Source organism: Hevea brasiliensis, chromosome 12, assembly GCF_030052815.1.
Source record: "Hevea brasiliensis isolate MT/VB/25A 57/8 chromosome 12, ASM3005281v1, whole genome shotgun sequence".
NCBI lineage: Eukaryota > Viridiplantae > Streptophyta > Magnoliopsida > Malpighiales > Euphorbiaceae > Hevea > Hevea brasiliensis.
Window position 1 is genome coordinate 23,710,424 of NC_079504.1, and position 20,163 is coordinate 23,730,586.

General features: G+C 32.4%; 3 protein-coding genes across 9 annotated transcripts; 1 reads left to right on the forward strand and 2 right to left on the reverse strand.

Moving 5' to 3' along the window:
• The first annotated feature begins 3,913 nt into the window (after positions 1-3,913).
• LOC110633782 (uncharacterized) lies at positions 3,914-9,527 on the forward strand. Its single transcript, XM_058131304.1, has 6 exons — positions 3,914-4,127; positions 5,741-5,820; positions 5,974-6,150; positions 6,686-6,784; positions 7,971-8,213; positions 8,841-9,527. Exons 2-6 carry the CDS (start codon positions 5,746-5,748, stop codon positions 9,294-9,296), a joined length of 1,050 nt encoding a protein of 349 aa, XP_057987287.1. The 5' UTR covers positions 3,914-4,127; positions 5,741-5,745; the 3' UTR covers positions 9,297-9,527.
• A 587-nt stretch (positions 9,528-10,114) lies between these two features.
• LOC110660308 (2,3-bisphosphoglycerate-dependent phosphoglycerate mutase 1) lies at positions 10,115-14,164 on the reverse strand. 7 transcript variants are annotated; one of them, XR_009142055.1, is made up of 10 exons: positions 13,271-13,531; positions 12,787-13,061; positions 12,314-12,537; positions 11,876-11,994; positions 11,618-11,774; positions 11,371-11,472; positions 11,150-11,269; positions 10,710-10,834; positions 10,493-10,552; positions 10,115-10,387 (listed from the first exon to the last, which is right to left on the reverse strand). XR_009142055.1 is itself a non-coding variant. In XM_021818567.2 (9 exons), exons 2-8 carry the CDS (start codon positions 13,058-13,060, stop codon positions 10,508-10,510), a joined length of 1,041 nt encoding a protein of 346 aa, XP_021674259.2. In that variant the 5' UTR covers position 13,061; positions 13,663-14,149; the 3' UTR covers positions 10,115-10,387; positions 10,493-10,507. The 7 variants fall into 7 exon arrangements, 4 of the variants coding, with proteins under 4 accessions (XP_021674259.2, XP_021674257.2, XP_057987285.1 ...); XR_009142056.1 differs by lacking the exon at positions 13,271-13,531 and adding an exon at positions 13,663-14,164 and having other exon boundaries at positions 10,493-10,834; XR_009142054.1 differs by having other exon boundaries at positions 10,493-10,834.
• A 3,287-nt stretch (positions 14,165-17,451) lies between these two features.
• On the reverse strand, positions 17,452-19,534 carry LOC110660307 (pollen-specific protein C13). Its single transcript, XM_021818564.2, has 2 exons — positions 19,205-19,534; positions 17,452-17,962 (listed from the first exon to the last, which is right to left on the reverse strand). Exons 1-2 carry the CDS (start codon positions 19,356-19,358, stop codon positions 17,637-17,639), a joined length of 480 nt encoding a protein of 159 aa, XP_021674256.1. The 5' UTR covers positions 19,359-19,534; the 3' UTR covers positions 17,452-17,636.
• Positions 19,535-20,163: the final 629 nt, after the last annotated feature.

Genomic DNA, 20,163 nt, shown 5'->3' on the forward strand with positions numbered 1-20,163 from the left:
AAAAATGCAATTCTAATCCTACACACGCAAGTAATTCACAAAAGGGTTGTTGTTTACACATAATTTTCATGCACAAATAATTCCTATCTATGGGGTTGCTAATTATTTAAATGATATTTACCAGATGATTAAAATTAATTTATTATTGAGAATTTAATTTACAAACAAATTCAATTTCAAATAACCCTACGTTTCTATTTAACCTAATTAATTAATTTTCACCAAGTTACCCTAAGGTTAATTGAACTAAGTTAATTATGTACATGTGTAATTTATTCTAATATCACGTAAGGCCCAAACAATCACAACCTAATAAAGATTTCTAACATGCAAATTTATTTTATAATTACCAAGTATTAAATTAAATTTATTTTACATGCCAATATTAGTTTAATTTACAAACAAGATTAATTTTAATTTACAAAGTATTTATTTAAATTAATTACATGCAAAAGTCAGTTAAATTAAAAACAAAATCAATTTTAATTTATCAAATAAAAGCTCTTTTATTACTATAATTTCATGCCAATGGTTATTCGAGAAGTCTAGAGCTACTTACCTGTTAGTAAATGCAATTGCCATTGGGATAAGCTACCCTTAAAAAAGGGTATTCTCTTCTAGTATGGCAATGATATCCCTGGCTTACTCCCGTTTAGCTCCATATAAGCTCCATACAAATGCCCTCTTTGGTACTTATCTTAGAGCTACTTACCAATTTTGTTTGTAATAAAAAATAAAGAAACTAAAGAAAATAAAAGAAATAAAGAAAATATTAATAACAATTTACATTGGATTCTAACTCTAGTCTCCTAAAGGATTAAGATTCCTAATTAGTTACAACTACCTAATGGTCTAAGCCTTCTAACATGATCCAAATACTTCATAACACTTCTTGAATTAAAAGAACACAGAAAAATAGATAAAATATCAATTAAAACCCAAGAAAATACAAGAATATGCATAAATATACAATTTTTAAATTATGGCAGATTAACGGTAGCAAGAAATCTGATTTTTTAAAAATAGTTATACATGCCTAAAAATCATAAAAAAATTACAGAAGACAGCCTACATATCATACAAGATCATAAAATTTATAAATCAAACAAAACCCTAGCCGAATGGTCTACATAAATCGTAACTTTTCTAAGTGATAGAATCGTACTACTTTTTTATAAAATTCATAACTCATTAACCACAATAGATATGAATGCAAAACCAATTGGAAAAGACTCATAAGATTCTGAAATTAATTTTAGACACTAGATTTACACAAAAATATTAAGGAACAAGGGAGATATGGGCTCCACAAGTCGGATATCCTGCAAATCAGATTTTACAGGAATCATAACTTCAAACAGTCATAACTTACAAAATATTAAAGCTTTTTTAGTGATTCTTGAGCCTAAAATTAATGGAATTTCGTGTAGAATATGAATATAATTTTTACAATTTTTTTACAGATTCAGAAAATAAAGAAAAATAATAAAAATATAAGAGACAGAAACTAAACATGTGTAGAGTTATGTATCCCCTCAAAGTAAACATAATTACATGATCTATATGAACATATAAAATAAATTAAAGACAAAGAGCATAGAATTAAAATATTGTATGGCACAGATCTTGAAAAGAAAATAATAAAAACTGACCTTCCAGAAATCTTGTATGAAAATCTTCTTAAATAAAAGAAAAAAATAAGGAAGAATTCAAAGAGTCTTGAATATCTCTAAATTTCTTATAGCTCTGAATTTTCTCTTCCTCTTTCCTCCCATCTCCCCTTCTTCCCTTCTCTAGTAGGGTATTTATAAGGTTTTGGGAGAGAGGTGTGATAGGGTTTGGAGTCTTAGGGTGATAAAGTTTAGATGACTTAAACAACTACGATTGCAGAATTTGAATAAGACTAGGATATGGGTGAGGTGTTTCAATCAATAAGAAGACAGAAAAAAAATGGAAGGCACCAATAGGGAGTGAGGAAGAGGTATGGTAGGGTTTGGAGTCCTAGTGTGATAAAGTTCATATAACTTAAATGACTAGGATTGATGAATTTGAATAAGACTGGAATATAGGTGAGGTGTTCCAACTAATAGAAAGAGAGGGAAAGGAGGTGACACCAATAAGAAGTGAAGAAGAGAGTGGGGCCAAGTATGAGAGAGCCAAGGAGGAGAGAGATATTTTGTTATTTTAATTTTTAGAAAATAACTAAATTGGTCCCATTTAAAATTCTTAACTAGACTTTCTTAGGCCCATGAAACCCAATTAAACTTAATTACATTTAAGAACTACCCATATTAAATTTAAACAAAATAAAATTTTATTTAAATTTAATTAAATTAATTTTCCCAAAACTTTATTATTTTTTTATTTTTTCAAGATCATGCCACGGAATTAATAATTCAGCTCCATGCCTCCAATTACATCTTACAGTCATATAATTTTTCATTATCGAGTTTTCCACGGCCTCAATGCACATACTCATCACAAAATAAGGGTCTACAATTGGGTTAAAGGATAGAAAGAAAAGAAGGGATAGACCTAAACTGACTTGGATGAGAGTAATATAACATGACCTAGAAGCATTACAGATTTCCAAAGATGTAACCCAAAATCATTTAGAGTGGAGAAAAAGAATCCATATAGCAGACCCCAATAATTTTTGGGATAAAAGTTTAGTTAAGTTGAGTATTTTTAATTTTTTATTTGTATTATTATATAAGTTATAATTTAATTTTAATTTAATCTAAAAATTATGTAGCTTAATTAGACCATGTTTTGGTCAAAACATGCACTACTTTATTCCTAATCTTATTGACATAAGAGATTACACAAGAGTCAAAGTGACCTTGAAGAAAACAATATCTTGAACTATACCTTAGTGAGCTGATGGGGCAAGAAAAGGAGTTGTGAACATAGTTATTAAAGGCTTAAGACGCACTAAGGCACCAAGGAGTCCTGGAGCCTAGGCTCAGGGCGTAGGTGCGCCTGAACTAGGTGAGGCACAAAAATAAAAAATTTTAAAAGTTCATAAAAATTAAATAAATTTGATGCTTTTCTTTTTTTTCTTTGACATATATCTTGAATTATTTTGTTGGTTTGAGTTTAAGTGGTTATCATTTTTGTCAATAAAAGTGTTAACCTAAGATAGAAATAAAGAAAGCATGTAGGCGCAGAAGGTGTTAAAGTTTGAGCCTGGTGAGCCTTGAGCTTGAGACATGCCTGAAACGCCCCTTTAATGACTATGGTTGTGAATAACAAACCACATTAAGAGAATCCACTTCAATCATAATTCTTCTGAACCCTCTAGAATGAACAAGAATCAGCGCTTCCCTACACGGTAACGCCTCGAAGATTAGAGGATCAACAATGTTTGGGAAAATGTTGACAAGACCAGCTGCAGAGCATACTCTTTCGGTCCCTTGCCAGAACGGCAATGGAACCTCTATTACAAACAACATTTAGAGCTTCATCAAAATTTAATTTAAAAAAAACGTGAGTAGGAGGTGACCAATCTATTGGAGACTGGGCTTTCGTTTGAGGATTAGAGGAACTTGTAATGAAGAAAATTCTTCAATGTAAGAAATAGCCACTATCATAACAAGCAAAGGAGCAGATAAGTATTGATGTTATCATTTGGGGTCAAAAGTAGATAGGAAGGGAGCGGCAGAGAAAAATCGTTTATAGAAAGGAGACGGAGAGATGGAACACAAACGGAAGAAGAGAGTATTTTTGTCATTTCCCATCTTATAAACGGAACTAGCTTGTTTTAAATGGAAAATAAGATATTCGTACGTTCCCAAAAAAAAACAAAAAGGTAATTTCAAACAAATTTAAGGGGTAAAATGTAATTTAATCTACTTCCCAATATAATTTTTGAACATATTGTCTAAAGTCCAAGCATCACCTACTCATTTTCCCGGTTTTTTAAAACTGATTTGCCCATGTGCGTGGATCCACAAACTGATGGTGTTTGATCAAAATTGTGAGGACCAATTTCACAATCTCTACGTCTAAGCATGCCCTTTTCTCGTTTGACCTGATCTCTATGGTTTTTTCCTTTTAAGTGAACCGCCGCCCTAAAGAATCGCCAGTCTCTCCCCTCTTCAGCCTCCAATTGTTGAATCATTCAGGTAAGTTCTTCATTTTAGCAGTCTTTTCGTGGATCCTGTTATTCATGAGTCACAAATTTCGGGTTCTCTTTTTGTGTTGTTTTTATCATTTGTTGTATATTTTAAGCCCGTACTTTTATTAGGTTTAATAAATGTCATTGGCTTAGATCAGTGATTTGGCTGCGACTATGATTCATGGAACATTGGTGGTTTAGAATTTAGATTAGATCAAATTTTTTTATTTGGATGCTTTTGTGGGTCAATTATGTCCTTGTTCAAGGCCTTTTATATTTGATTTGCTGAAAATATTATAATTCTCAAAGTGGGTTTTATTCTAGCAGAGAATGAACCTAAATTATCTGATAAGAAACGATTAAAAAGAAAAATGCTTGTATTAATCTCAACAATACCATTCTTTTTATTTTAGTATTTTTATAGGCACTTGATTGATCAAGCAGCTCATGTAAACATATCACCTTTGTTCTTCCAGTGCCATGGAAATGAATAATGAAAATGGGATTGTGGAGATTTTTTTCTCCCTATATAGTTGGCTATATATCAGATTCGACGTTGCGTGTCAATACAGCCGCTGTGCTGCTATTACAGCATTGGAGAATTTTTTATTGGAATTGCATTTTCATTTTCTACTTACTTTATAGCAACTAAAGCAACTGCCTTTACACCCTGTTAGAAAGCAAACTGAACAAAGAATTCATTTAATATGAAAAAATTCCATGGCATGTATTTGCGATTGAATTTTCATCTTCAGGTACCCTATATATTAATACATAGAGCAAACTGAATTCAGCTGAAGATTGTGCTCGGAACAAATGAAAAATTGACATCTTTATTCCATTAATCCAAAAATGCCCCACGTGCATTGAGTGAGAGAGATTGGTTGTTACTTTAGTCAGACAAAGAAGGGTATTTAAGTTTAATGAATATGCAGTTAAAGTGACTATGAGGTTGCAAATGAATTTTTCTAGGTTACATGTTGAGTATGGAATTGCAAATGAGTTACAGAAATTTTGTGCAGTTATTTGTTCCAAATAGGAGATAAATGTTTTTCCAGCAATAAGAAGCATATGACTTAAGTTTCATTTTTTTTCTTGAAGAAATGTCATTGTGTGTACTTAGTTATCATATCAAATGCAGAAAGAGTTATGAATTATTTGATGCACATTGCTTTGCTAAGCCTTTTTATATTATACTAATGCACCCCAGATGTATGCTAAACTTGAGTTATAGCCTCATTTCTGGCAGTTTTTTGACTTTGTGCTTGTAAACCATCAAGAAATAGCTTGGAGATTAAGATATAGAATCCCATTTGTCAAACGATTTATTTGTGGTGTTTTGTTTGTTCAATAGGGGGCAAGGTTAGCAAGTCCTTTAGCCTGGTTGGAAAAGAAAGAAACTTATTCTTATTCCTCTTATATAATTATCTAATAGATTATCCCTTGTGTAGAATAATAGCTCAGTTTTTGCTATACGTGTTTGAATTTTCTATTTATTGTCAATTTTTTTCTTAATAAAAAAAGGAGACACACACACACACACACACATCAGAGAATACTGAGATGAAAACATATATTACACCAAGTTTCTGATGTCTTCAACCATTGACTTTATGGAAGTTACAATGAGCGAGGGTCTAAAGAAATCTCCTTCAAATGGCTTTGAGAATTCTTTGACACCTGAAGAGCAGCAGGAAAAGGTATAACTAACTAATATACTTGTCTGGTTTGTCACAATTACTCATTGCGGCTTTGTTATAATTTGTAAATAAATTAAGGCATGCAAATGGCACTGATTCTGGGGAAATAAAAGCTTTTGAGCTCATGGAACTTTGATGTTTGGCTGTTTGCAGATTAATGAGGTGAGAAGGTTGGTGGGGCCATTGCCGGAGAAGTTATCCATTTATTGTTCTGATGCATCAATCTCAAGACATCTAAGGGCACGAAACTGGAGTGTGAAAAAGGCAACAAAAATACTGAAAGAAACCTTAAAATGGAGAGCACAATATAAACCAGAAGAGATTCGCTGGGTATGTTGCCATTTTTCTGCAATCTCATTATCTCTAGTCTTTAAGTTCAGTCCTTGGATGGAATAAAGAGATGCTTTAGCTTCCATGGTCTGCTTAGAACAATTTCATACTTGTTTGAAGGTTACTGTAGCAATAAATGAGGCTTCGCAATCTTCTTTTACATTTGGGTTTTGGTATGTTTTATGTTGCACTCAGAAATGGCCTTCATTGAGGTTTGAAGAATACTAAAGGTTTGTTTGTATATAGTTGGTTCAAGAATTTTAACTTGAAAGGAACCTACTTTTAGGGGGTTAACATATTAATGAAAGTGCTTAAAGTTTGTATGTGCTCAAAAGTGAGGATGGAAATTGCTACAACCGTGGAAGCTTGCCTCAATTCATTTAATAACATGTTCTACTGTTTGGTCGGTACTCAGTAGGTTAATTGAAACGGTTGACCAGTCTGGGCTCTTGGCCCTGATAAGAAATTCAGTTTTATAATACAAATTTCTGTGCAATGTTTTAAACTTTCTCACTATTTTTTGTTTGTGATGTAGGAAGAGGTTGCTCGTGAAGCAGAGACAGGGAAAATCTACAGAACAAATTATGTTGACAGGCATGGGAGAACAGTTCTTGTTATGAGACCCAGTTGCCAGGTTTCATCTGACATTTTCTACTGACATTAATGCTTTTAATTTTGTAATTTTAAGTTCATTATCACTTGAAGTCTTCAAGAATATTTGGTTCATATCAATAGTCCTCTTTATTCATGTTACAAGAAAAAAAAAAGAGAATTTTAAATGTCTAATATGCGATTCTGACATAGAGCAAATGGAATTATTTAGCTGGTCTTTGTGTAAAAAATATTGAACTTTTTGCAGTTAAATAATCATATGATCTGCCTTAACGCCAGATCTTTTTTTTTTTAATGGAATTTTTCAGTTTGGATTTTTTTTTTTGGAGAAGAAAAAGGAAATATAATTAAACAACATTGCTAGGCATAGAAATAGCAAAACAAGCTAATTCATATCATCCATGACAGCTGTTACACCCTTTGTTGACCGTAACTCTTATAACTCATGTTAAGAACTGTTTCTTCCCCACTATCTTCCCTTTTCTCAGCTAGCCGACGGCTCCTCGAAACTCTCCTCTTGGTTTTCTTAGCTCCCTAACCTTCAACAGCTTCTTTCACACCAGAATTCTGGAGATATTGACCTCAAATTTTCAAGTATAAGGACTGCACAAACAAACTTTTGCCAAAATAAGGTCACTTTCTTTCATCTCGTATGCCTTTCTTTGAATTTTAATTTATTTTAGAACCAGAAATTTTTTACATCTACGACAACAAGATCGTTATGCTTTTTGAGTAATTTGCTTGGATCTACAACATTTAGTTTCATTATTTAAAAAAAAAAAGGGTATAATTTCTGCATTTTTTAAATAAAGCAAGATCCTCGAATGTAAAATTTGTATCAGTGACCACCAACTCTTTCATGTAGGACATGTTTTATTATTCCATAAAAGTGTTCCTGTAGGTGGTTATTGAATTAATATATTGCATACTTAATTCAATTCTTGGTTTACTTGTTTGAAAAAGTTCAACTTAGCAATGGCTGACTAGGTGCTATCCCATGACACCATGAACAATTCTGATTCTGTTATTTAAAACCCTGGTCTGAAAATAATTTTTTTTTTTAATGTTATTTATTTATTTATTTTGCTGTGATCTTATGCAATCTAATGGAGTGAGCTCTTAGATGCTAAAAATCATAAGAAATCTACTTAGTCTCTTATGTTGCTTAGCTTTCAATTCATGACCCAAAAATTCATATTTGATTACAGAATTCAAAATCGACAAAAGGACAGATTAGGTACTTGGTGTATTGCATGGAGAATGCCATTTTAAATTTATCACCAGATCAGGAGCAGATGGTGTGGCTGATCGATTTCCATGGCTTCAATCTGTCACATATTTCACTGAAGGTGACAAAGGAAACAGCACATGTTTTACAAGACCATTATCCAGAACGGCTGGGTCTGGCAATACTATACAATCCACCAAAGTTCTTTGAACCATTTTGGATGGTAACCAATGGTGACCTTCTTTGAATCGTTCTTTTCCATTATGCTTTAAATTTCTATTGGAGGCAGAAATATGAAATTTTTACTGCACCTTTTGCAAATGTACAATGCTTGATTGTGGACTGTTCTAGGTAATAAATGTTTGGATATTTGAGGTGGCAATATGTTTGGAATTTTGGCTGTATGGAGCCATGCCAGTTGCCAGAGGTTTTGGACCCAACATTCAGCAGACGTTAGATTAGAAGCATTTGTGTCTCAAACAAGATTCTTAATTTTTTATATCATTTTTTTTTGGCCTAGATATTTGCGGACTTTTTTCAACATGTAAAATCTTTGTTCTGTACTTTTCATTTCCAGTTTTCCATATCCTTTTGAACCTGGCAAATTGTTGCAAGATTGTTCAGTTTTTGCAAATGTGAATTGTATAGCTGAATGGCACAAGAGTAACCATCTGTTGTGTTCTCAGCATTGTTTAGGGGAACATACTCCAGTATGTTCTGTTTAGTGAAATTTCTGTATTGCCAATAATAGGTCCTGGTGTTAGGTTATTTCCATTCTGCCTTCCTGTTTATAGCTTCCATGCTAGTCTAGTCTCAGTTTTTAATGCGAGGATACCATCTGTTATTGCAGGCAGCAAAAGTGTTTCTAGAGCCAAAGACTTACAACAAAGTCAAGTTTGTTTACTCTAATGAAGTTAACACCATGAAAATAATGGAAGATCTATTTGATATGAACCATCTCGAGTCTGCATTTGGGGGCAAAGATAATTCTGGTTTTGATATCAGTAAATATGCTGAGAGGATGAAGGAGGATGACAAGAGGATTCCTTCACTTTGGACAGGAGGGAGTCATCCCTCAGTAGCGCCACAACCAGCCCTGACTTCTACTGCTTCCTTCAATGCCAGCAAGGACTCACATTCTGATGCTTCAGAAAATGATGAAACAGACAGTTCTCAGCTTCATGGGAAAAATACTGAAATTGCTTCCCCTGAGCACAATACACCAGCAATTGACAGTGGCATAAAAGGGTTAGAAAATGTACATCTAGAAGAAGTCACAACCCAGGAAGACCAAGCACATGGCTGACTCTGGTTAAGGTATGTTGACATAATAGTGTTTATGTTAGCCTAGCTGGGTAATCATTTCGGTGAGAGAAACATCAACGTTTCTGTCAAGTAGATTAGTAACATTATGGAAATTCAACAAATGATTTTCCTTGTTGAGTTTATGAAATGGCGTTCAGAATAAATGATTTATTGCCTGCTTTTAGTTGAGATATATTCATGTATCTTGACAAGAGAGTATGTGCATCTTCAATCTTGAGATCTTCAGTTTTTCATTGGCGAATTAAGGTGGATGCTAGCATCCCCTGGTGTCCTCAATAAGAGATGCCATTTGAGAAAAGTAGCTTCTTAAATATGTTAGTTAAATGGTATTAAAAATTGATTTTAAGTTTTTTTTTTTTTTGGCTACATTTGAAATTAAATTTTAATATATGTTGGTCATAAAAATTTCAGAACTATTAAATAGCTTTTTTTATTTTCTTTTCAAATGTCATCTAAAAATGGTGTTTTCTCAAAATACACCTTTTTGGCCTCTCAATCGCAATTCCAAACGGAGCCAGTGTGAGACTGCGTTGGCATGTGCCATGGCTGAGATCAAACATGCCGAGGCTTATGGTGTTCATGAAAAAATTTGGAGGGCTTTTGATTTTGAATTACACCATCTTGGAGTGGCCCATTGACAGCTCCTGAGATTACATTATTGTTAAACCAGTTCATCTGATATATGACCCTAAGGACATTTATGGTGGGGAACGCAGCGAGTGAGTTATTGAGTGGTCGCGAGGAAGAAGAAACAAAATTATACAAGGAATTCATTAATGGCATTGCTAGAACAAAAAATTAGAAAAAGCTACTATTCATATAATTCCATCAAATTTGTAATGATTAAAATGGTCTACGTCTTGTACCAAAGATGTTCTTATTTATTTCAGTCCATCCATTACAAGATTTGAAAAATCAAGGACTCAAGACAAGTACACTCGATTGACAAATGCTGTAGCAATTCACTTCCAGCGGCTGAGAGCAATAGCTACATATGCCACATAATCGTCTTTCCTCCATTTTCTTGTTTACATCTATGACACCAACTACAATGCGATGGTAAGTAGCCCCCTGAAGAAGTAAATATTTAAAATATTCAAGGATTTGGAAGCAAAAGGTGAATACGGGCAACCCAGAAAATGATTTGAAGTTGTAATCAGTAACAGGTAAGCTTACCGATTCTAGGACATGTTAATGCAACATCTCGTCTAATTTCTGCCTGTATTGAGCTAATCTCTGCATCAACATAGCATTGGTGTCAGTGCTCTTTTTAGATACTTTCAGGAGAGAAAATAAGGGGGTAAAAAGGAAAAGAAAAATTCATAGCAACAATAAATTGGTGCTTCCATTTATTCTCTCAATAAGGTAAAATCCATAATCTCAATTTCACAACCACTGCAGCACAGGCAATCCCAAATCCATTGGCTGTAAACGCTGTTTTAGCTGCTCCTGCAGTGAAAGCAGGTTGCTGCATGCTGCTCAGGGACTTCTCCAGGGCATTGAACAGTTGGCTTAGAACTGGTATGGAAAAAAGGGAATTCAATTGTTTGATCAAGACACTTCCATTATGGTGGCTCAATCAAATCATTCTAATTTTGGATGCTGATACTCTCCTAATTTTGTAAATCTTCTAAAGCAATTGGGATTGCAACATATCAAATAGTTATCAAAACCCCTTTTAATATGCATGTTTGGTGAGTTAATAAATGAATAACTTTCAAATCAAGTACATACAGGCGTTGTAGGAGAAATTATGACTAATTTTGTCTGTGATCAATTTGAAAATCTACAATTCTAGAAAAGAGAGAATAACAATGACAAGAAATTACATACCCTAGTATATGCATAGACCCCAGCCTCAGTTGGTCCTGCAGGACTTCCCCTTCTAGTGAACCTCCCCTCTTTGAATATGTAAAGCATAGGTATTCCGGTTGAGAGTTCTAAACTTATAACCTGTCCCAAAAACAAAAAATTAATTAATTGATTGATCTGTAATAAAGCAAAAGAAGAGAGCCATAGAGACAACAACATTGCAATATCATAATAGCTGATACCTCCTGAGAAGTTAATTTGTCAAGATACATAATTATGGACCTCAACGAATTTCCATGGGCAGCAATCATTACATGCTTCCCAGAACAAAGCTGGGGTTCAATCTGAAATGCAATATTTCCGCAGTCAGACATTAATGAATGATAATATAATCTCTTGAAAATTTAAAAACCAACAATTGCAAAACACCAAATTGCGGGCAAACAAACCATAATAGAATTAGGTAATAGAAAGCACAATCATGCATACCTGATCTTTGAAATAAGCAACAGCTCTTTTAGCACACATCTCCAAACTCTCTCCATTTGGTGGAGGTATGTCATAACTTCTCCGCCATTCATGAACTTTTTCCTTGCCAAATCTATCTGCTGTTTCCTGCTTATTCAGACCTTGTAATTCCCCATACCTATACAGAATACCAAATTACACGTTTTGCAGTAAAAATAATAATAATAATAAAGTCAGGATTACAGGTAAAAAGAGTAAGAGTGGAAACTATATGATTACATTCTTTCATTTAATTGCCAAGCCGTTATAACTGGAATGGATTGCCTCATTGTGTCTTCACTAAAAATTTGACTCCATGCCCTTGCCTGTTCACTCTCATTGTGCATGATGATTGGCACCTGTCACCAGTTCATTTATAGGTAAGCAAATAAATGAGAAATAAATTTCAGTGGCATAAAAAACTGAACTATTGCATGAAGTTCAAGATGCTATGTGCATTGCTGTAATGGCGTTTGAATGAATTTCAAATGTGCTAGCTTAACTAAATATTTTACTGATAACTAGGAATGTAGGTCCCATTCAATTAAAGAAGGCAGCAAATAGCTAGCATATGTCTATTGAGAAATTATTAGCTTCTATGACGTGAGACTATGTAGTATATACTGAATGACTGAACTTTCTGTTTTTTAACACCCAAGAGACATTTCCCCACGTTACCTTTCTACGACGGTGTTGAGTCATGGCAAGCATAGCAGTCATCTGTGCACGGATCAAGGATGATGTAAATATCATGTCGACAGGTATATTGCTGATTCTCTTACCAGCTTCAATTGCCTCTTCCACACCCTTTTTTGTCAATGGCACATCAACACAACCTGTGAACAGGTTCTTTTCATTCCATAATGACTCACCATGCCTAACGAGTATCAGAGCTGCCTCGCCTGAATTAGATTAGGATACCAGTGATATAAAGGGATATGTTCAGTCTTCAGCTCAGGAGATAGCAAGTAATATAAATCACAGGGACTAATATAAGTATGCAATCAACTACTGCAATTTGGAATATTAGGAATTTATGTCACCAAATTCCACATAGAGAAGGCCTTTTTCAGAATTGGTTTGATAATTGATATAAATGTCTACTTTCAATAACTGGATGCGAAATGTTGAGTAGAATGAAACTGGCTTACTTGATTTCTTTTGAAATTCATTGGTGCTGTCATTTGAGGGGGTTGAAACTGGATCAACCAATGAAGTTTGAGACGCTGAGGCTTGAACAGCACTAAAATTCCTCTTATTAGAGCTGTAACCTTCCATTCTCGACGTTGACAATCCGACATCAAACTTTAAACCTTTTGAAATCGATTTCACCGACACATTTCCAAACTCTCGGTGAAATTCAGAATTGTGAAGATGATGGGATAGAAGAGTCCCTATTGCCGGGTGAAACACAGCACTGGCCATTCTGAAAATTCAAGAGAAAAAACAATTATTGATGTAAGGAAACAAAATATACAAATGGGTTTCCTCCGTTTGACAAGCAGCGCCTGCATCACTTGAGGGAAAGGCATCATGTACGAAATTCTATACTAGCTCAGAAAGCATTAGCAAACAGAATATAGCATATTCCTTTCTCACGGTCAAAGAAGGCACAGAAAGGGACGAAGAACGAACTTGAAGTAAGGCCATTCAAACCAGCTCATAATCATGTTCCTTGCTGAAAGCTTTTATGGCAAATTAAATCAACACCAATAGCAAATATATATCGGTATTTGAAGATGGCTGCTATTATTACAAAAAGTAGTGAAAACTGGCGAATCAAAAGCCCAAGTCCCATTAAAATCTCAAATATAACATAAACAAAGGCCAGTTAAGAATGTGTGAGAAATATTATGAGCGAAAGCAAAGATTAAATATTACCCAAAAAAAAAATAAATCAAGATAAAAGAAACAGACCTTAAACGAAAAGAAGACAGCAACCCAGAACTCAAAAATAACAAAGAACAAAGAAATGCCAGAAAGAAGCAGACTTTAGATATCAAAGAAAGTGGGTAGGAGAATATCACCTGGTTATATAGGCGCAAAAGCGACGAAAACGAGGAAAAGAAAATAAAGTGAGAAGAAATGGGGAGAATTTATTACAAGAAAAGGTGACGGAGAGGATGATGGGATGTGGAAGAACGGAGCATGCTAAACGTCCATTTCAATTCAAAAAGGACAGAAAACAGAGGGAAAGCTAGTTAGATGGGTATGTGTGGAATCATAAAAGTAGAAAAAAATCGATGGTGGCTGTCTTATAGATGCTGCGATGACGATGCTATCTATTCTGAAATTTTGAGTTTCTATGCGATCCTAACTCGAAAAATATTTGCCTCTTTGTTTGTTTTTATATGATAAAATTGAAGATTTTACGTTTTTTAAGGTGCAAACAACCAGAGCTAACCAAATATGATGGTCATGACCATCGGAGATTCAGGACTTATGATTAGAGATTATTATCATTGATTTAATCTAACTTTATAGAAAGGATCTATAAACAAACTGAGATGGATTTCAAACAATTCATATCGATCAATCCACTTATAAGAATGGAGATAATATTCAATCTCTATAGATTAATGTAGAGATCAAATCAAGATTATACACATTCAATATCAAAAGGCTTTATATTTCTCTTAAACATATATTTAATGTTGAAGAATGTAAGATTTGAAAAGTGTTTAATTTAATTATTTTATTTTTAATTTTTATATAGTTAAGTATTATAATAATAATAATAATATTAATATTAATATTTTTAAAATTTATTAAAATAATATAATTATTTACATAATAAATATAATAATCTACTTATTACTTTTTTTATTTAGATTTATAAGTATGTTTTATAATTCGCTCTTCCCTTTCTCCAACCATATATATAAATGAACTCCAACGTATTTCTAGCCTTCCTTTTTTGACCGTGTTCTAATCATAGTCCACTGTATGATTATTTCATTTTTATATTCCATTTCTTATGATGGAATTAAATAAATAATTGAACTATTTTCAATTATTGAGTACTTTACCTACTCATTTCATCTCTTTTTATTCTCCAATAATTATTAAATTTTATAAATTTCAAACATTAATCATTAAGAGTATTTTTTAGAATCGATAAGTTAAATTCAATTTTAAAATTAATGAGGTATTAAATTTAAGTGTTAATCAAAATCAAATAAATTAAAATAAAAAAATTTTTAATTTTGAATAATATTTTTAAATCATTAGACATATAATTAAATTTTTTAAATATATATCATATTCAAGTTGAATAAAATCTTAAACTAGTGAAAATAAAAAAAAAAAATTATATAAAAAAAATATAAATCAAGAGAATCATGAATTATGCGCCACTTTTGGTCATACTTCTAAGCATTGAAATTCAGAGGGGAAAAAAATGTAATTTCTTCAACAACCATTTCTTGTATTAAATTATTTTCTTCTCTTCCAAACAGAAGAAAAGTAAGTTTGTTCACTTGAGGATTCAACAACTCTTCATGAAACTTGAGGAACCAAACCCTCCTAACCCCACCTCTCAAATACCAAACAAAAACAGCTCTTCAAAGTCCAATAACGCCACCCAACTCCATCCCACCGCCTCCTTTTGTGGAGTTTGATGTCTACAACTTACTAACACATGCTTCTGTCGTAAATCTGGACTGCTTTCGTTCTTTTCAGGTTCAGGTGTTATTAAAGCTTCATTTGAAATAAATTAAATAATTATGCTTATTTTTTTAAGTTAAAAAAATAATTTTTTTATTTAAAAAAAATGAATTAAATTAAATTCATAAAAGTTTAAATTTCAAACAAGAAAATAATAATTTGAAAACAGCTGGCATATAGAAAGAACAATTTTCAAAGCCCAGTTTTTGGGATTTAAGATTTGTGTGGAAACTCAATCATGTTTCTTGGCTTGGTGCCTAAAGAATATACTCTTCCACAGTTATCCCAAGGGCTGAGACTTCCAGATGTAGACTTGGAGTTACAGGCAGGAATGACTACTCGGGAAAACCATTTTATTTAAATTTAATTAAAATTCATTTTTAAATATTTAAATTACTTTTAAATTTAATTATTATTTTCTGAATAATAATTGAATCTGTATAATTTTAGATATTTTAATTAATTATTATATAAAAATATTTTTAATTAATAATTTATATTTTAAAATTTTAATAATTTTATGAAATATTTAAATTTGATTTATTTAAAATATAATATAACATTATTATAAAAATATATAATTTATATTTAATTAATTATTTATATAAATAAATTTAAATAATAAATAATAAATATGAAAAAATCAATTAACTGTGAATATTATTTATCAAATATAAATATATTTTAAATTTACTTATATTTTACTTAAATCTATTTTATTAGAATTCAATTGGATGAGTATCCACGAGTACTAGATTCATTGTCATCTATAATTGCAAGGTTTATCTGCACCACCATTTGTATTTTTCTTGACATTTACTATTCTCTCTTGTCCGATTAGGGTGAATGAGCATTATAAATTAGAATGAGATAAAAAGAATCTATTTGCATAGTTGATACTCTATTTAAATTAATTTTGAAAACGTTTGAATCAAACTTGTTAGACAAATTGTTGTCAAAATCATAGAGCAGCACTACTCTTGACGGCCCAAATCATTTTTAAGATGTACAATGTTTACCCCTGAATTATAATTTTTTTTTTTTTTATTTAATTAAAATCAAAAAAAAAAAAAAATTAAAAAAAAAAAAAAAAAAAATGCTCAAATGCACCAACCTGACAAACCAAAATAAAAAAAAAAAAAAAAAATTAACATCCACAACTCACCAACTCACCTGCATCACATTCATAAATCAACAAAATAACAAAGTCAACAACATATCTATCTAACACACCAATTAAAATTCAGGAAAAAAAAAAAAAAAAAAAAGTAGTGAAATGAATAGAGATGATGAGATGAGAGCAACAATTCAATCAGAAATGAGGAAAATTTGAAAATGGAACTTGGAATGGATTATAAACGTCAGCGTGTTTTTAAAGACGGTTACGTCAACGTGAGTCGGTTTGTGAGCAATTGCAATAGTGATAAAGTGCAGTTGAGATAACATCAAGAGCAGATAAAACAAACAAACGTGTAACTGCCAAAACATGATTAGCAATCACAAGTGCAACTATATTTTATAGAGCAGAAGGTGCAACATCGAAAGCCCCTTCTCTAATCCAAACAAACAATTCAGACAACACAATGTTTTAATCAATTTCAATCCCAACCTCAGATTTTAATTCCTTTTAGTTCAGTTATTAATTTCAATTTGAGTTACGCATTTCAATTATAAGTCCAGTACATTACATATTTTAAAGTTCAATCAATCAATTGTTTTATTTCGAGTGCAATTAATTTAAAATTTTATGCAATCAAACTCTTCTTTTACTTTTGCATACACGGTTTATAATTTCACATGACTCAATTTTGCTTTCCACGAGCCCAAATGATTTAGCGATAAGTTTCAGCCCAGCCCAGACCATTAGCTACATGAACTGAGAGGTGATTTTCATTTTTAAGAAAACCTTGCATAACTGGGTTCATACAAGAACTTCCGTTCGTTTTGGCTTTTATATTTAAATGAAACATTTCCTCAATTGAGATTTGAGATCAATACGGAACAATGTAAATACCGTCTGCTGCGAATGCTTTTGCCTGATCCTGTAATTGATAAGACTTTAAATTTGGACAGATTCAAGAGAAAAACACAGGCTCAGACAAGGCAAACATCGTTCATTCACAAGTCACTACCTTGAGAGCAAAAACAAATAAGAAATTCAAGCCAATTGGCACTACATACATTACCATTCAAACAAGAATCCATTAACAGACTCTAAACACTGAAAGAACCTATCAATTCAGATTACAGTAATAATAATAGTAATCATACATAAATTGAATAGACCTGAGCAAAGATAACTAGGTTCATCTGAGTAGGCCTTGAAATAAAAATCTTAATCCTCGTACTCCTGGTATTGCCTGAGAAGCTCAGCACAACCAGACATGGCCTCCTCCTTCATGAAACCCATAGCATTGGCAAAACGCTTGTTCGATGCAATGCCATTGTAATTGGTCAAGATAACACGGGTACGATCACGCCCAGATGAGGGTGACTTGCAGTCCTTGATGGGGCTGCTGATTAGCATAGCATCACAGAGTTGATCCTGATGGTCCTCATCAATATACATCTTATAAGTTCCTGTTGAGTCTGTTGTTCCTTCCTTGCTGTATACAAGATCCATTGTCTTCCTGTTCTTGCATTCCACTCTAACCTTAGCACCTATTCCAGACATCACAATATGCAAAATGATGTTAATAATTTATGCCTTCTGCAAGTTAGAGCTGAACAGTGTAAAAGAATACATATTTCCTACCCAATTAGCTTGGGTTTAAAACAGTGTTTGATTCAATTCAATCACAAGTTTGGAATTCATTTCAAATGAATTCTAGCTCATTGAAAATGAATTTCACTATTTAGTATGACAGTAGAATTAAATTGAATTCCATATAATTCATGTTAAATATAATTTAACAAATCGAAATTCATATGTACTCATTTCCAAAACTACCTTCATGAGTAGAATTAAAAAACTAGAATTTTCTACTCTATCAAAAAATTTTATAACTAATAAATTTATAACAATTAATAAACATATAAACCAATTAACAATATATTTATGAATATAAAATAAATTTCAACCATCTCATGATGTAAGCGATTTATATAACATCGTATGCTAAGTGCAGATTCTTATCAGACTATTTTTTAATTATTTAATTAATTAATGATATTTGGTGGGTGTAGCAATTCTTATTGACCACATTGGTAGGCAAAGTTTCATACTTGATGAATTTTAGGCAGCGGGAATGTAAGAAAAGAGATGAATGACAGTGAATTTATTGTTATGGGCATCTTAGCCCAAAAAATATTGTTAAATAATTTTTTTGAATTCACTTTAAATTTCATCAAATTCGATACAAATTAGTTTTAACAATTCCACAGAACTGATTTCCTAGAATTGAAATCTAATTTTTCTTCAAACCAAACACACAAAATATGCAATTCAATTGAATTCCACAAAAAAAGTTTGTGGAATTGAATCGAACCAAACATGCTGCCTTAGTTATTGTAAATGTTATGGTACTTTGAGCATATTTTAGAAAATGTTATGGAAACACATAACTGATCTTATTCTGAAGCACGCAAGAAATCCTAATTGTTTAATTATTTGACCAGATCTACGAAATTAGCAGTCAAGCTCACCTCATTAAACCCACATTTTGCACCTAAAACTTAGACTAAGGGAGAAACATAAAATAATTAAAAGAGAAAAATCTCACACACACAGACTGACAGATATCATCAATTAAAGCAAAGGAATAGTAGATGAAATTTCGTTTCAACTTCACTGTCGAAGAAAATATATGTAAGCAGATCTAACAATCAACCTGCGGATGTAGAGACGTAAAAGCACAAATCCATGAAAATGAAAGAGAGAAGCAGAAAGAGAAGGGTTTATACCAGCTATGTACGTGGTTTTGGAGGTCTCGAAACCAGCACGGCAAGTGTCACAGTACACACGGCCCTCCAACTCAAATGGGTTTCTGGCAGGGCGAGCGGCGCTCACAAGTGCTGGAAGCACGCAGAGGGCAAGCAGCAACAATGATCTAGCCATTGGGCTTTTGGGATCAGAGAATTACAGAGAATTGTGATTAGATAAATAAAGAGTGAGATCAGAGATGAAGATTGAAACCGAATGGAGCGAAGGAAATAGAAAATGATGAAAAGTTATAAGCACCAACAGCAAGTAAAGAAGCGTAAGGAAGAAATGGCAAAAATAAAGCTAAAGAGCGGTGATAGCGCGCGGAGAAATGTTCAGGTGTGTCCACGCGGTCTTGAGACTAGTGTATTGGAGTGATAGTTTCGTCAATTCAGGAACACTAAGAACCCACAACTGTGGCGTGGCGCATTTTGGTTGGAGGACTGGAAAGGCTGAAGAGTTGGTAATGGGAACAAGTGTAGGAGACAGTACGCGGTACTAATTGATTGCAGCTGGATTTGTGTCGGTGATCACATGGGGATGGGATGAAGGATGTAAAGTGAGGATCAGCTGTACTCCAGCCTACGAAGTGGAAAATGTTTCCACAAGGTGTCATCAATCACGTGTAACGTTTGATTGGTAAAGGTGTGAGTTGTGATTTGTGACCTAAATCAATTTTGGGGTCGAAATTAGTAAAATTAAATAGGTGAAAAATTAAATGGTAAAATATTTAATTTAATTTATATGTTTATTGGAAAAGTTTAATTTAATTTATTTTTAATTTTTTATTTAATTTAATTTTAATTTAGTTTAAAAATTAAATTTTATGGATTAAATTTATTATTTTTTATTTAAATAAAAAATTAATAAGTTTAATTTCTTGATTTTTGAACTAAATTTTTTATTTTTTTGATTTAAATCTAAAAATTAAGAAATTTTA

Bases quoted from the DNA above. Each gene is read 5' to 3' on its own strand.
- LOC110633782 (XM_058131304.1), top strand. From the start codon at position 5,746: ATGAGCGAGGGTCTAAAGAAATCTCCTTCAAATGGCTTTGAGAATTCT. The intron at 5,821-5,973 runs GTATAACTAACT...GGCTGTTTGCAG, and splicing joins CTGAAGAGCAGCAGGAAAAG to ATTAATGAGGTGAGAAGGTT. The intron at 8,214-8,840 runs GTAACCAATGGT...CTGTTATTGCAG, and splicing joins TCTTTGAACCATTTTGGATG to GCAGCAAAAGTGTTTCTAGA.
- LOC110660307 (XM_021818564.2), bottom strand. From the start codon at position 19,358: ATGGCTAGATCATTGTTGCTGCTTGCCCTCTGCGTGCTTCCAGCACTT. The intron at 17,963-19,204 runs GTATAAACCCTT...TGTCTGGAATAG, and splicing joins CAAAACCACGTACATAGCTG to GTGCTAAGGTTAGAGTGGAA.
- LOC110660308 (XM_058131302.1), bottom strand. From the start codon at position 13,305: ATGATTATGAGCTGGTTTGAATGGCCTTACTTCAA. The intron at 11,473-11,617 runs GTATGCATGATT...ATTGCATTTCAG, and splicing joins TTGCTTATTTCAAAGATCAG to ATTGAACCCCAGCTTTGTTC. The intron at 11,270-11,370 runs GTATCAGCTATT...TTTTTGGGACAG, and splicing joins ACAAATTAACTTCTCAGGAG to GTTATAAGTTTAGAACTCTC.